The following is a 16,496-nucleotide window of genomic DNA, read 5'->3' as shown; positions in this document are numbered from 1 at the left end:
TGAGAAACGCTGGGCTGGAAGAAACACAAGCTGGAATCAAGATTGCCTGGAGAAATATCAATAACCTCAGATATGCAGATGACACCACCCTTATGGCAGAAAGTGAAGGGGAACTAAAAAGCCTCTTGATGAAAGTGAAAGAGGAGAGTGAAAAAGTTGGCTTAAAGCTCAACATTCAGAAAACGAAGATCATGGCATCCGGTCCCATCACTTCATGGGAAATAGAGGGGGAAACAGTGGAAACAGTGTCAGACTTTGTTTTTTGGGGCTCCAAAATCACTGCAGATGGTGACTGCAGCCATGAAATTAAAAGATGCTTACTCCTTGGAAGGAAACTTATGACCAACCTAGATAGCATATTCAAAAGCAGAGACATTACTTTGCCAACAAAGGTCCGTCTAGTCAAGGCTATGGTTTTTCCTGTGGTCAAGGATGGATGTGAGAGTTGGACTGTGAAGAAGGCTGAGCACCAAAGAATTGATGCTTTTGAACTGTGGTGTTGGGGAAGACTCTTGAGAGTCCCTTGGACTGTAAGGAGGTCCAACCAGTCCATTCTGAAGGAGATCAGCCCTGGGATTTCTTTGGAAGGAATGACGCTAAAGCTGAAACTCCAGTACTTTGGCCACCTCATGTGAAGAGTTGACTCATTGGAAAAGACTCTGATGCTGGGAGGGATTGGGGGCAGGAGGAGAAGGGGACGACAGAGGATGAGATGGCTGGATGGCGTCACTGACTCGATGGACACGAGTCTCAGTGAACTCCAGGAGTTGGTGATGGACAGGGAGGCCTGGCGTGCTGCGATTCATGGGGTCACAGAGAGTCGGACATGACTGAGCGACTGAACTGAACTGAACTGAATGTGTGTTGCCATGTTACTCTCTCCATACATCCCACCCTCTCCTTCCTGCCCCTCAGCCGTGTCCATAAGTCTGTTCTTTATGTCTGTGTGTCCATTACTGCTCTTCCAACAGGTTCCTCAGCACCATCTTTCTAGATTCCATATATATGCGCTAGTATACAATATTTGTCTTTCTCTTTCTGACTTACTTCACTCTGTATAGTAGGCTCTAGGTTCATCCACCTCATTAGGACTGGCTCAAATTCCGCCCGAATTACTTTCGGGGGCGTTTCTTCTGGGTTTCCCTCGGCCAGTCATTTTGCTTTGCCAGGTTGGAGTTGGTGATGGACAGGGAGGCCTGGCGTGCTGCAATTCACGGGGTTGCAAAGAGTTGGACACAACTGAGCGACTGAACTGAAGGCTGTATTTGGTGTATATCTCAGGGTCCTTCTACGTGTGCATGCACATCTCTTAGTCAAGATGGATTCTAGCAAAGAGCCTCACGGGTAGGTTGACATCACTTACTATGGGGTGGTGCCCCCTCCCTTTTTGACCTTCAAGGAGCCTTTCTGCGCATGTGTAGTTAGGAAGGTCTCCTTGACCTCGAGAATGAGAAATATGTGGTCTCTGTGTCTTATCTGGGCAAGGCTCAGCTCTTCTCTGGCTCCTGCTATCTCGGATCATCTGTCCACAGGGCACAGCTGACCAGCCTGGGGTCCACGTAGCTCCTGCCTCAGTAACAGCAACTGCTCATCTTTCAAAGCTATCGTCAGATCTCAGATGTACAAGCCACAGGTCAGGGGTTGCTGGTGGTGGAGGAGAGAGGCCAGAGTCATCTGTAGCCAGAGGGAGTGGGCCAGGGTGAGGGTGCGATGAAGCAAGACCTGGAGATGAGCTCTAGGGGAAAAGCCACTACTTTTCGGGGGTCAGGCATGTGAGGCCGGGTATGCACATGCGTGAACATATGGAGGTCAGTTGGGATGGTGCTTTTTTTTTTTTTTTACTTTCTCATCAATTTCATTGGTAAAATTCACACACTGCCAGTTGGATGCTTTCTAGTCTATTCCAATCTACATAAGCATCAGCACAGTTAATTTAAGACCGTGCTCATCATCCAAACGGAAGCCCCAACCCCGCGAGCAGTCAGTCCCCAACTCCAGCTGGGATGTTTCTGAATGCAACTATCAGAACCACAAACCTGCCCGGGGTGGCGTAAGCAGTGGGTTGCCGTTTCCTCTGACAGGAAGTCCAGTGGTTAGCAAAACCAAAGCACAGCTGATTTCTCCCAGGATTCAAAGTCCATTCTCTGGTTTGCTGGTTCGTCCTGTGCCTTTGCTCTGGGAGCCCCTTCTGGTCCCGAGACAGTGACAGCAGCTCAGGCAGTCGTGTGTCCTCACAGACAAAACCCCAAGGTGGGTGGGCTACAGATGGCCTTGTCTCCTGGTCTCTCTCTTGTCCTTTGGGGGAGATGTTTCCCAGAAACCCCAGAGACCGGGAAAGCAAAGTCTGGTACTTCCAGGCTGGGTTGTGGGAGGCAAGCAGGGTCTCCAGGGAGGAGGGAGGGGGAATGGCTGTTGGTCCAAGCTGCAGGGCCTGCTTCTTGATGTGGGAGCATTGGCGGGTGGAGCAGCTGCTGCGTGCAGAACCCAGGCCAAGGTGAGCAAGGTTACCAGGCTGAAGACTTGGTTTCTAACCTTGAATGAGTTGCAGGGAGTTACAGTGTCAGATCTGCATTTGACAAAGATGGTGAGAGTGGGGACTTCCCTGGTGGTCCAGTGGCGAAGACTCTGTGCTCCCAAGACAGGGGTCCCCGGGTTCCATCCCTGGTCAGGGAACTAGATCCTACATGCCCAAGCTGAAACTAAGAGTTCCCGTGCTGCAAGTAAAGATCTTGCATACCTCAACTAAGACCTGTTTCAGTCTAAAATAAAGATAGTGAGAGTGGACATGGTGACTGCGAGGTCCGAGGCTGTTGCTACTATTTACGCGAGAGCTGGAATCTGAGCAGCGTCAGGGACTGCTGTGGCGATTATAGATTGTGGAGTTCGGAGAATGAGGGGAGAGGAACATTCCTTCTCTGGTGCGTTCTCCTTCCTGAGAAGCTGCTTCTTCCGGTCTCCTTTCCTGCTGCCGCCTCCTCTCCTCTCGTCCACCTGTAACAGGAGGGCTGCCCCGGGCTTGTCCTGGGCCCTCTTTCTCCTCTATCAACACCCACATCGTAGGTGGTCTCTGTCATCCAGTCTCGTAGGTATAAATGCTATTTATACACCATATCAAATTGCCAGCATCTGCTGGATCATCGAAAAAGCAAGAGAGTTCCAGAAAAATATCTAATTCTGCTTTATTGACTATGCCAAAGGCTTTGACTGCGTGGATCACAATAAACTGTGGAAAATTCTGAAAGAGATGGGAATACCAGACCACCTGATCTGCCTCTTGAGAAACCTATATGCAGGTCAGGAAGCAACAGTTAGAACTGGACATGGAACAACAGACTGGTTCCAAATAGGAAAAGGAGTACGTCAAGGCTGTATATTGTCACCCTGCTTATTTAACTTATATGCAGAGTACATCATGAGAAACGCTGGGCTGGAAGAAACACAAGCTGGAATCAAGATTGCCTGGAGAAATATCAATAACCTCAGATATGCAGATGACACCACCCTTATGGCCGAAAGTGAAGAGGAACTAAAAAGCTCTTGATGAAAGTGAAAGAGGAGAGTGAAAAAGTTGGCTTAAAGCTCAACATTCAGAAAACGAAGATCATGGCATCCGGTCCCATCACTTCATAGGAAATACATGGGGAAACAGTGGACACAGTGTCAGACTTTATTCATTTGGGCTCCAAAATCACTGCAGATGGTGACTGCAGCCATGAAATTAAAAGATGCTTACTCCTTGGAAGGAAAGTTATGACCAACCTAGCTAGCATATTCAAAAGCAGAGACATTACTTTGCCGACAAAGGTCCGTCTAGTCAAGGCTATGGTTTTTCCAGTGGTCATGTATGGATGTGAGAGTTGGACTGTGAAGAAGGCTGAGCGCCGAAGAATTGATGCTTTTGAACTGTGGTGTTGGAGGAGTCTTGAGAGTCCCTTGGACTGCAGGGAGATCCAACCAGTCCACTCTGAAGGAGATCAGCTCTGGGATTTCTTTGGAAGGAATGATGCTAAAGCTGAAACTCCAGTACTTTGGCCACCTCATGCGAAGAGTTGACTCATTGGAAAAGACTCTGATGCTGGGAGGGATTGGGGGCAGGAGGAGAAGGGGACGACAGAGGATGAGATGGCTGGATGGCATCACGGACTCGATGGACGTGAGTCTGGGTGAACTCCAGGAGTTGGTGATGGACAGGGATGGCCTGGCCTGTTGCAATTCACGGGGTCGCAGAGAGTCGGACACGACTGAGCGACTGAACTGAACTGACCTGAATACGCCATATGTGCGTGCTAAGTTTCCTCAGTCGTTTTCCAACTATTTACGACCTCATGGACTGTAGTCTGCCACGTGCCTCTGTCCATAGAGTTCTCCAAGCAGGAATATCGGAGTGGGTTGTCATGCCCTCCTCCAGGGGATCTTCCCGACCCCGGGATCGAACCCGCAGCTCTGTGTCTCCTGCACTGGAGGGCGGGTTCTTTACCACTAGAACCACCTGGGAAGCCCCCGTGACTCCCAAATGGGTGACTGGCTCTGACTCTTGCCTGAACTCTGGACTTGTGTGCCTGACCTCTCCCTTCGGAGGCCACAGGCCTCTCCTGGGCCTCCTCCTCCCAAACCCCTCCCATCTTCACTGACGCCGGAACCACTAGGCATGCAAAGACTCAGCCCAAATTTTCTCTCATCCCACATTCCGTCTGTGGGCAAAGCCTGTGTCTGTTCTACTCCTCCCTGGCCCCTCCCACCTTCCCCAGACCCCTTTGGCGACCTCTAAACTGGCCTCCCTGCCTCCCCATTGTCCCCATACCCAGTCCTTTTCCCTCACAGCCAGAGGTCATAATTATTTTTAACTTCTTACGGGAAATTTCAAACACACACAAAAGAAGAGATTAAGACAATAACCTTATGTGTTTACCACTCAGTTTCGATCGTCAATAAAATATGCCCAACCAGAACGATGTCTTTATAGTATAAGTTTGGTGAATTTCCCCTTCTGCTTAACCTCAACTCAGATTCCTTACCAACCTCATCCTTAACCTTTTTCTTCCTCACTCCGGCATCCTGGCCTCTGCTGATCCTGAAACATGGTATGGTGACCTCAGGGCCTTTGCACTGCTGGGTTTTCCTTTTTTTTTTTTTGGCCTGATTGCTCTTCTTTCAGATCTTTGCTCGCCTGGCTTGTTCTCAACCTCAAGGTATCCACCATTTGGAGTGAATAAATGTTAGTGTTTTGTCAATATGGCTTCTGAATATTTGAAAATAGAAAAAGAAGAATGCATTGCAGGTGAAGCAGAAGTTCCCTCTGAGTCTCACCCTCCTCCATCTGCTGCTCTAGGGAACCAGCTGCCATCACAAGTGGGCAGGGATCTTCTAGGTCTTTCTTTGGCCAGAACATGCAGCATGTGGGATCCTAGTTCCTCAACCAGGGAATGAACCTGGGCTCTGTGCTTCCAAGGCCTTGGAAGCACAGAGCGTAACCCCTGGACCACCAGGGAAGTCCCTAGGTCTTGTTTCTTTAAAAAATATTTTCACTCTACTTGTGTCCAGAACAGCATATAATACTGCTTAATGGGTTTGAAAAAATTATACACATGCTATCATTTCACAGCTATCACTCTGTAACTTTCCCCTCTCACGTGACACTGTGTTTTCCAGACCTGTCCATGCTGACGCATATAGATCACATTCATTTTAACCACTGCTTAGTCATCCCTGAGCCCGATATATCCAGTATATTTATTCATTTTCCTAGTTATGGAAAAAATGCTGCCACACGCAGTCTCACACGTGCTTTTTCATTCACAGATGCATGCTTCTGGAAGGAGTGCCTGTCAGGCTGGGGTGTGCAACCCTTGAGGGGGTGGTAAAAACAATCCAGCCGGTTGTGAAACAGGATGGAGAGAAAACAAAGGCGTGGTGAGGGTAATTGCTGTTTTGGAAACTTGCATTTCAGTTTCCCGTGTCTGAGTAGTGGGCGGTTTTGTACAGGACCCTTCTCGCCACTCTCAGAGTCTGAAAAACCAACAGAGAGCTGTGGGCTCAGAGATGGGCAGAGGCCAATGCTCTGGTCGCCCCGTGAACTCATCCAAGCCCCGTGTAGCGTCAGACTTTCTTGGTTTTTCCAAATGAGATAGTATCTCATTGTGGTTTTAATTTTGCATCTCCCTTGCTTACTAGCAAAGTCGAACATCTGTTCCTACATTCTTGGCTCTTTGGTTTTTTTTTCCTCCTGTGACTTGCCTTTGCCTAGGTGTTCTACCGAGTCACTTGATTTTATCTTACTGATGGGTAGGCGTTCCTTAGATATTCTGTGAATTCTGGCTACTTGTCCTTGGACTGTTTCACGGGTTGCACACATTTCTTCCAGGCTGTCACTACCTTTTGCTTTGCTCCAGCTCTCTCTACACCAGACCCAGCAACAAGACGTTTATCAGTGACTTGGGCCAGGCCATGGGGAGGCGTGGGAAAAAGCCATACGGCCAGTGGCTGGTGGCTGCCCACCTTCTTTCAACAATATGGCTTAAATGATCAAGTGAAGGGGCAGTGAGGAACATTTTTCTTTCTTTTAATAAAAATTGTATACTTGTTTTTCTTTTTGCTGAGTCGCACGGCTTGCAGGATCTCAGTTCACCAGGAACTGAACCCCAGGCCAGGGCAGTGAAAGCACCCAGTCCTAACCACTAGCCCGCCAGGGAGCGCCCCACATTGTACACACTTAATGTTTGCAGGTCGGTGTTTTCGTCCTACATACACATTGTGAAACAATCGCCGCAGTCCGGCTAAACAACGTTTCTGTCACCTCTACAGCCAGCGTGTGTTGAGAAGATGTAATTAAACCTAGCCCCTTAGCAAGTTTCAAGCACACAGGGCAGCATTGTCAGCTGTCATCGCTGTGCTGCAGGTTAGATCTTTAAACCTTACTCATCTTGTATAACTGAGACTTTGTACCCTTTGATACTGGAGTGGGTTGTCACTTCCTCCAACCCCAGCCTCTGGCCACCATCTTTACCCTTTCTAAGAGTTCAGCTTTGTTAGATTCTACATGGAACTGAGGTCACGTGGTCTTTCTCTTTCTGTGTCTTGCTTATTTCTCTTAGAGTAGTGTCCTCCAGCTCCATCCACGTGGTCACATCTCACACGTGGGAATGTAAATTGGTGCAGCCATTCCGGAACACAGAATGGAGGTTCCTCAGAAAATTAAACTTAGAACTAACTTAGGATCCAGAAATCCCACTCTGGGTACGGCTGCAAAGGAATCAGAATCAGGATTGTGAAGAGACCCATCTATACCCCCAAGTTCACTGCAGTGTTATTCACAGTAGAAATGGAAACACACTAAATGTCCTTTGATGAGTGTGTGTTTAGTCGCTTCAGTGGTGTCTGACTCTTTGCCACCCTATGGACTGTAGCCCACCAGGCTCTTCTGTCCATGGGATTTTCCCAGCAAGAATACTGGAGTGGGTTGTCACACCTTCCTCCAGGGACTCTTCCTGACCCAGGAAACGAACCTACGTCTCCTCTGTCCCCTGCATTGGCAGGTGGCTCTTTACCACTGAGTCACCCGGGGAAGCCCCCTTTTGATGGACAGAAGGAGCAAGTAGGGAGAGGAGTTGCTGAGGAAGTGGGTGTGGGAAGATCCCAGAGAGAAGTCCAGGAGAGCCGGCAGAAAACAAGACTGTGAAACACATTGGTTCTGCATAAATTAATAAGTGAGTGAGTGAAAATTATATTTTCCATTGTTGTTTTTGTACCATGCAGTGTGACTTTACAATCTGTTGTAGGCATTGATGTGCTTTTTTTCCCCATTTATCCAAACTTTTTTTGGGTGGTGGTGCTGAATGTTTTTCAACAATGGGATGGTTTCACAACTTCATATCCTTTTAAAGAACTCTTTCTAAAGCATTTTCATTCGTGTTTGTGTGCAGTAAAGTTTTTGCATTATTTTTAAAGTAGCAATGACCCTTTTCAATATGGTCGTTTTCTTTTTTTTAAATTTTACAATCTAGTCCTGGGCTCCAAGTGCTTGCTTGAAAGTGGTTTGATTGCAGTGAATATTTCCACATATTGGTTTACAAATTAACAAGACGTATGCCCTCAGGAGGTGATTTCTTTGTAGAAATCTGTACATATTTGAAAGCAACCTGTAGCTTATTTTGTTTTTTTAAAAATTCCTTGCATTCCTTCTCACCTGTGGACGCTGACTTCACTCACTCATGAGCTCCCAAGCATTGGTGCATGGCCAGGTACCGGGCAAAGCATTTCACAGACATTATTTCATCGGCTCCTCCCCAAGGCCTCACCTGGCAGATTCTATATATAAACTATGTACCAGCTTTACAGATAAAGAGACCTGGGGCGGGAGCTTAGATTTATGATCAAGTGGTAGAGGTCAGTTCAGTTGCAAGTCTGTCCTCTGATTCCAAAAACCTTTTCCCTTAGTCAGGATAGGTTCTTCAGCTTTCATCAATTTTTAATGATGATTTTTGCATTTTCAATCAAGCCATTTTTAGAAAGTAAAAAAAAAGCAAGTCACAGTAAGTTTGAAGGCATATTTATCAATTTTTGCCTTCTTCTGAGGGGGAAAAAATGAAGATTTGAAATAAAGTGAGGTTTTCATATTGGAATGAGGAAGAAAGACTATTTGTCCCCAACATTTCTCAGCGGTTTCGCCTCCAGCAACTCAGGCAGGATGGGACCTGCACCGGGCGAGCTCCTCGGGATGACGTAAGGTTGTTGTCGCAGGCTGAGAAGGGACAAAATCAGCCACAGAAAACTTTCCATCAATTTGCGCAGCGCGCTCAGGTGCGTTGGGCCCCTGCGCGCCAGGTGTTTGCTGCCCCCTTGCGGTCTTGCCGCCGTCCTGCACCCTCAGGGAGAGCACCTGGGAGGCCTTGGGACTGGGAGGGAGGTGACGCTTCCTGCCTCTCTCGGCCTGAGTCCTGTGCTGAGGAGGCGAATCTCGGTGAAGAGGGATCAGGCCCGGGGAATGGCGCCCCCTGGCGTTTGACAATGCAGCGGTCACTAATAATTGCCTTACGCCACTTGGTCCTTCCTCTGACGAAGGGGAGATGTGATCTAACATCACTTAGCACACTTAGCATGGCCTTGAACCTAGGTGTTAGGCGGGGAAGAGAAAGGAGGGGAGGGCTCCCTGCTGCAGGATCCAAGGTGGGGCGGGGGCGGGCTTCTGCAGCAGCTCCTCTGCTCCTATTCCAGCCTGGCAAGTGGGGATAGCTGAGGCCATTACTCATTCATTCATTTATAAATTCAACAAATACCGGGTTGGCCAAAAACTTGGTTTGGATTTTCCTGTGGCGTGTGCTTGCATGCGAGCTCAGTCGACTCTTCCCGACCCCATGGACTGTAGCTCACCAGGCTTCTCTGTCCATGGGATTCTCCAGGCAAGATTACTGGAGTGGGTTGCTATTTCCTTCTCCAGGTGGTCTTCCCAACCCAGGGATCAAATCCACAGCTCCCACATTGTTAGATGGATTCTTTACCACGGAGCCACCAAGGAAGCCCACATTTGAAGATCTAATTGGCTTTATTAAACAACTCATGAGTAGGGTAGCATCCCATCAAGCAATCAGAAAGGTGCTCTGAGGAGCTGTACAAAATGGAAGGTTTTTATAGACAGAAGGGGGTGGGACATGGAAGTAGACACAGTGGATGAGCTCAATTCAGTCACTTTGTCCTGTCCGACTCCTTGCAACCCCATGGACTGCAGCATGACAGGCTTCCCTGTCCATCACCAACTCCCAGAGCTTACTCAAACTCATGTCCATCGAGTCGGTGATGCCATCCAACCATCTCATGCTGTCGTCCCCTTCTCCTCCTGCCTTCAATCTTGTCCAGCATCAGGGTCTTTTCCAATGAGGCAGCTCTTCGCATCAGGTGGCCAAAGTATTGGAACTTCAGCTTCAACATCAGTCCTTCCAATGAATATTCAGGGTTGGTTTCCTTTAGGACTGACTGGTTTGATCTCCTTGGAGTCCAAGGGACTAGTTAGGCAGGGTTATCTTCCCTTAGGGGAAGTCAGGGAATCTTAGGCAGATTTCCTTACTAGTGCTCACCAAGTAATTCCAGACTGATTGGTTTAAAACACCACTCTTGAGAAAGGCTGAAATTATAATCGTTGTTGCTTTTTAGTTGCTAAGTCATGTCTGACTCTTTGTGACCCCATGGACTGCAGCACACCAGGCTCCTCTGTCTTCCACTATCTCCTGGAGTTTGCTTAAATTCATGTCCATCGAGTCAGTGATGTCATCAGGCTAGGTAGTAAGTCTTGGTGGCGCTTAGCATAAGTGACTTCATTTTGGACCTGTTGTTTCTTTTCAACAATTCCACTTTGATCAAACCCTCAGCCTAACTGAGAAATGGGATCAGAATTTAAGGCATCAGCACCACTCACCTCCTGCCCTGTAGTTCTCACCGTTTTTGCTACTGTTGCTTTGTTGCTGAATCTGTGTGCTATCCACAGTTCACCACTCCAGGCTCACCATTTTTCAGTCAATCATTTGCTTTGTTCCTCTTCTGAGGTCCAGTCTTAGGGGGATTTGCTTGGTGACTAGAGGCTGTGAATATACATTTAAAGCTTTAGAGAGAATATGCAATGTACCAGGGATATTATTTTAACTACAAGTGGGATAATTCCCAGTGTTAAGAGTGCACTTGGGAGCCATGGGTCTCCAAGACCCAAACCACTCAACATCAGATTAATCAAAGGAAGACCCCATTGAAGGAGTCACCTTTAAAAGCCAATGGTTTGCTCAGGGATCTTATGTAACTGAGTTTTGGCCTCCCCAGAAGTATTAACTCTAGGTACGGTAGGTGATGCTGGCCATAGAACCGCTCAGCTGAAAGATAATTCTGTTATCAAGAACAACTTTGGCCAGAGAGTCTAAGGATTTTGCTGGGTAGCCAGCGTCTTAGAAACAGAATCTGCAATGTTTTAAGAGTTAAGGAGCGGTTTCTGATTGCACTGCCATTGTATTTACTCCTAAGCCAGGGCTCCTTTGTGCTTCCCTGATGGCTGAGCAGGTAAAGAATCTGTCTGCAATGCCGAGACACAGGAGGCGTGGGTTCGATCCCTGGGTCAGGAAGATCCCCTGGAGAAGGAAATGGCAACCTCTTCCAGTATTCTTGCATTAAAAAGTCCCATGGACAGAGGAGCCTGGTGGGCTACAGTTCAAAGGGTCACAAAGAGTTGGACACGACTGAGCAACTAAACACCTCCCCTCAGCCCCCAACATACAAGGGTCATTCAGGACTTTTAGTGCATATGGGGGAAGAAACTTCTAGCCTGAAATAAAAAATTGTTCTAAATTCCAGAGCTTAACCCCTCTAGCAATGGCCTGAGAAATATGAGTGATGTCATTATCTTTCCAGGCCAATGCCAGGGTAAAGGAGAGGAAAAAGAGAGAGTTTCATGGTTTTTTTGTTTTTTTTTTTGACCAAGCTCTGTGGCATGCAGGATCTTAATTCCCCAACCAGGGATCAAACCTGAGCCCCCTACCTTGGGAGCTCAGAGTCTTAACCGTGGGACTGCCAGGCAAGTCGTGAGTTTCATGTAAAGTATAAAGTCTTGATCGGTGTCTTGAGTGCAAGCAATCTACTTTGATGTCTAACTACTTCTCTTCCTAGTCAATTTGATTTGGATGTCCCCAGTGTTTAGCACAGGACCCACCGATTTTGCAGCCTTTTGGCTTCTGAGATTCCTGTTAGCAGTTGTTTTTACTGGACCCTGTCCAGCTCAAGTTGGACCCAGTCCGACTCCGGCTGGTAACCACCAAGAATTCCCATGGAACTCTGGAGTGGGGGAAAAGCCTTGAACCAAAGACCTCAGCTAAGTGAAGATGGCAGCTTGATTCCAAACAAATGGGGAACTACAGCGGCTACCGCATTTCCAGGTGTGGAATTTGGGGAAGGAGTTCAAAGAAATGGGAAACTGCGGACTAAATCACCAGCAATTCCCAACATGAAATCTGGGGACAACATCAAGAACTGGGGTTTCCAAGCAAAAGGGGAACTGACCAGAAAACCAATTAGACCAGGGCGCTTGATGCAAAGAAAGCAGAGCTCATGAACATGATGAACTTCCTCTGGCCTCAGAAATGGTTAGAAAAGATAGTCCAGTCAAAAAGGGGTTTGCCGGCACCACGCCTGTCTTTCTCATTGTCCGTGAACGCCATCAGAAGGTCACCTTGGATCCCACCACTGCCACCAAATCTGTTAAAAGTCAAAATTCAATTGAATACGGGGAGGGAGATGGGAGGGAGTTTCAAAAGGGAGGGGATATATGTATACTTATGGCTGATTCATGTTGAGGTTTGACAGAAAACAGCAAAATTCTGTAAAGCAATTATCCTTCAATAAAAAATAAATTAATAAAAAGTTCAGTTGAGTACACTTGATGATCAAATTGGCTTTATTCAATAACCTTGAACAGTCTGCATCCCGCCCAGCAGGTAGAGAGAAGCTCCAAGGAGCGGAACAGCAGTACAAAAGGGAGGCTTTTATAGGCAGGAGGAGGGCAGGACAAAGAAGTTAGAGGGTGAATTATTTCAAGTCAGGTCACCTTCTCTTGCTGCTGCTGCTAAGTCGCTTCAGTCGTGTCCAACTCTGTGCGACCCCATAGACGGCAGCCCACCAGGTTCCCCCATCCCTGGGATTCTCCAGGCAAGAACACTGGAGTGGGTTGCCATTTCCTTCTCCAATGCATGAAAGTGAAAAGTGAAAGTGAAGTCGCTCAGTTGTGTCCGACTCTTCGCGACTCCATGGACTGCAGCCTACCAGGTTCCTCCGTCCATGGGATTTTCTAGGCAACAGTACTGGAGTGGGGTGCCATCCCCTTCTCCGCACCTTCTCTTAGAGGAAAGCAAAAACTCCAGATGAATTGGCCTAAAATTCCACTCCCGGGAGAGGTTGAAATTGCAATTAAGATAAATACTAAGTCCTGGGCTTCCCTTGTGCCTCAGCTGGTAAAGAATCCACGTGCAACGCAGAAGACCTGGGTTCAATCCCTGGAGAAGGGAAAGGCTACCCGCTTGAGTATTCTGGCCTGGAGAATTCCACGGACTGTATAGACTGTGGGGAAGCAAAGAGTCGGACTCTGAGTGACTTTCACTCGCTCACTCACTCACATTAAGTCCTAGTGGGGCTTAGCACAAGTGACTCCATGTTGGGCCTGTTGTTTCTTTTTAACACATTACTGACTGGGGGATTTTTGTAGAAACTAATGCCTGTGGCTAGTGATTTGTTGTTGTTCAGTCGCTCAGTCGTGTCCGACTTTTTGAGACTCCATGGACTGCAGCACGCCAGGCTTCCCTGTCTTTCACCATCTCCTGGAGCTTGCTCAAACTCATTTCCATTGAGTTGGTGATGGTGATGCTACCCATCTTGTCCTCTGTTGCCCCCTTCTCCCCCTGCCCTCAATCTTTCCCAGCATCAGGATCTTTTCCAGTGAGTCGACTCTTCCCATCAGGTGGCCAAAATATTGGAGCTTCAGCTTCAGCATCAGTCCTTCCAATGAATATTCAGGGCCGATTTCCTTTGATCCCCTTGCAGTCCAAAGGACTCTCAAGAGTCTTCTCCAGCACCATAGTTTGAAAGCATCAATTCAAATGTGGGCATTTAAATGTGGACATTTATTATTACAAAATCAACTGGTTTGATAAAGATAACCATCGTATTTTAAAATAACTTAATACAAATACAAATTAAAATAACTGTAAACTGTGATTCTTTTTAAAAAATTAATTAATTTGTGCTGAGTCTTAGTTGCAGCATGTGGGATCTAGTTCCCTGACTAGGGATTGAACCCAGGCCCCCTACACTGGATGCAGAGTCTCAGCCACTGAGCCACCAGGGAAGTCCCACTGTGATTCTTTCGAGTGCCAACTGTCACCCAAAGAAGAAATAAACCTTGCATGCTCAGTCGCTCAGGTGTGCCTAACTCTTTGCGACCCCATGGACTGCAGCCGGCCAGGCTCCTCTGTCTGTGGGATTTTTCCGGCAAGAACATGGGAGTGGGTTGCCATTTCCTTCTCCAGAAGCGCACTTTATGCTCCACCCATACTGAATTGTTGGAATCATGCGGTTCCTTCTGCCCATACCACCCTTCACACTTCCTTCTCCGGAAAGCTCCCACCCATCCTTCAAAACTTAGCTGAAAGAGGCCTTTTTGAACCCCAGCTTCCCCTCAGGGCTATGGTGTTGGGGGACTGTAGAGGGTCGTGGGGGAGGGGTAAGGGCAGCGGACGGAGCCGAGGGACTTTGCACCCTCCTCGAAGTGGACCCCAGCTGTCGCCCCGGGAGAGGACACAAATGGGCGAACGGGACCCGTCCTGGGCAGGGGTCACCTCTGACCTTCCAGGGATTCTTTATGGCGGGTTGTATCCTGCACGAGGGTCCTCGCGGAGAAAGGGAGTGAGACTGCAACTGTGCCCTGCACTCACGGGCCACCAGAGGGCGCGCTTTTAAAAAAAATTTATAAATGGCTTGAGAGCCTCATCCTTGGAGCATCTCGGGGCACCTGCTGGGACCCAGACAGGAAAGCATTGTAGGAAAGGCTGTGGTCAAGGTTCTGGATTCTCCCGGAATGCTAAGACTAACTGATCTTCTGAGGCTTCCAGAAACCTCTCTTCCAGGCAGCCTGTGGCTCCCGAGGGGTCTCGCGCAGCAAATTGCCCCCTTTCCCTCTCTGAATGCCTCTCTCCAAGACCCTCTGAAGCCTTTTGCGGGCACATTTTCTCTCCCCTGCCCTCCTCTGAGTCTTGGTAGCCACTGACGCATCACTCAGATCAGAGAATAAAGGTTACAGCTGACTTCTCTACTTTGTGATGAGACCAACCTTTTAGCAAAATGCAAGAAGGATGGGTGGGGGTTAGGTAGGAGCTTTCAGAGTTGGGCGGCTGAGGCTTCCATCTGCCTTCAAGCGTTCTGCCCACCCGCGACCCTGGGGTGAAGATGTCTATCTCCCAGGTCTCTGATCCTTCAGGGTTTGGAAGGATGTGGGAAGGTACAGCATCTTTGTGCTGCCTTGGCTGCCTGTGCCGGGTGGACCGGAAGTTCGTGGAGCTGATGTCTCCGGGAGCAGTCTCCCATCAGGAAGGCAACAGGATGCGGAAGACAAGTACCCCAGTTCTTGTGCAGTGATGGGGCAGGAAGCAGGGAAAGGGGAGACTTTCGTGGCAACTGGGTCCCCACGGTAACTTGGTCCCCACCCTGCGGTGTCTGTGAGGTCACCCTGCTTCTTCCACTGGAGAAGGGAAAGGAGGGCCAGACATGGAGGCCATCCCTCCGGTCAGATCCAGCCTCTCGGGGACTCTGCTGGTGGTGGTGAAGCTGTCCGCACTGGTGAGGGGGGGGTTGGAGGTTGGGGGCCAGGGGGACGAAGGCCCAAGCTGCTGCTGGATGCCGCTGGTGAAATGAGGGGGCTGCTCCCCTCCTGGAGTAATCCCATAGCTTTCAGAAGCCCTACCTTCAAGCCGCAGAGCCACAGAATTTTCTTTAGAGCACTCCCGTGGGTTAAGCATTGACCTTCCCACCACTCTTTTTCAAACATGACCTTAGTCTGAAGGGTGGTAAATAACCATTGAAACCCAAAGGAAAGGGAATTCCCTGGTGGTCCAGTGGTTAAGACTCTGTGCTTCCCCTGCAGGGGACACGGGTTCGATCCTTAGTCAAGAAACTAAGATCCTGCAAGCCTCCTGGTGTGACCAAAAAAAAAAAAAGAGAGAGAGAGAGAAAGAAAAAAACCCAGAGGAAAGAAAATCAAATATAATATGAAACACCTACTAAAGCTCCCTCTTGAGAATGGAGTCCTTCCAAGTGGACAGATAAAGATCACTCTTGGGATAGGGGAAACTGAGGCCTTGAGAAAGGAGGACCTGGCCCCGGGATGGCCTGGCAACCACACCCGCACCATAAAGCCTGGGACAGGTGGGCGCCCGTGGCAAGTGAGTGGCAATGGGTGACAACATTCTCTTCTTCCTGTAGCTCATCCAGAACCGGGCCCACCTCTATAATTTCCTGCTCCTCAAGATCTTCCTCTTCAACCACTGGCTGTTGGGGCTGACTCAGGAGGCCCAGGGGTTCCACCCACCCCCCAAGATTGCCGGCTGCCCTGTGGGCCGGGTTCTCCGGGCCGGGCTGACACTGCTAGAGGTCCCTGTGTGCCTGGCACTGCGGGTGCCCAGGCTGGTGTGGGCAGGCCTGCTGGGCTGTGCCCGGGCCTTGGGCCTGGGCCCAAAGTGGCTGGGGGCCTGGGAGCAGCTGGGCCTGTCTGCGGCCACCTGGACGGACCTGTTCCTGTCGTGTCTGCACAGCCTGATGCTGGCTGCGTTGCTGTTGCTGCTGCTGGTCTGGAGACTGTACCAGAAAGCCCAGTGCTGCAGCCTGGGCCGGCTGCCCAGGAAGGTGGGTGAGGGCGGGTGCTGGCTGGGCTGGGGAGCGCAGACCCTGGACGCTGGGCCTGGGCTGGGCTGGGGGGGCATGGGGCC

The 16,496-nt window shown here is 49.1% G+C and overlaps 1 protein-coding gene across 1 annotated transcript in view; it reads left to right on the top strand.

Annotated features, from left to right (window-relative positions):
- The first annotated feature begins 15,251 nt into the window (after positions 1 to 15,251).
- WBSCR28 (Williams-Beuren syndrome chromosome region 28) overlaps positions 15,252 to 16,496 on the top strand; it is a 1,680-nt gene continuing 435 nt past the window's right edge. The window contains exons 1-2 of the mRNA XM_010854288.1: positions 15,252 to 15,351; positions 15,994 to 16,413. Of these exons, the coding sequence (XP_010852590.1) occupies positions 15,280 to 15,351; positions 15,994 to 16,413 (492 nt within the window). The 5' untranslated portion in view covers positions 15,252 to 15,279. The remainder of the gene's footprint in view (positions 15,352 to 15,993; positions 16,414 to 16,496) is intronic.

This window comes from Bison bison, unplaced genomic scaffold (genome assembly GCF_000754665.1).
Source record: "Bison bison bison isolate TAMUID 2011002044 unplaced genomic scaffold, Bison_UMD1.0 scf7180017864340, whole genome shotgun sequence".
In the NCBI taxonomy this organism is placed as follows: domain Eukaryota; kingdom Metazoa; phylum Chordata; class Mammalia; order Artiodactyla; family Bovidae; genus Bison; species Bison bison.
Note: the sequence above shows the minus strand (reverse complement) of the source record. Positions and strands in the feature narration are given on the sequence as shown.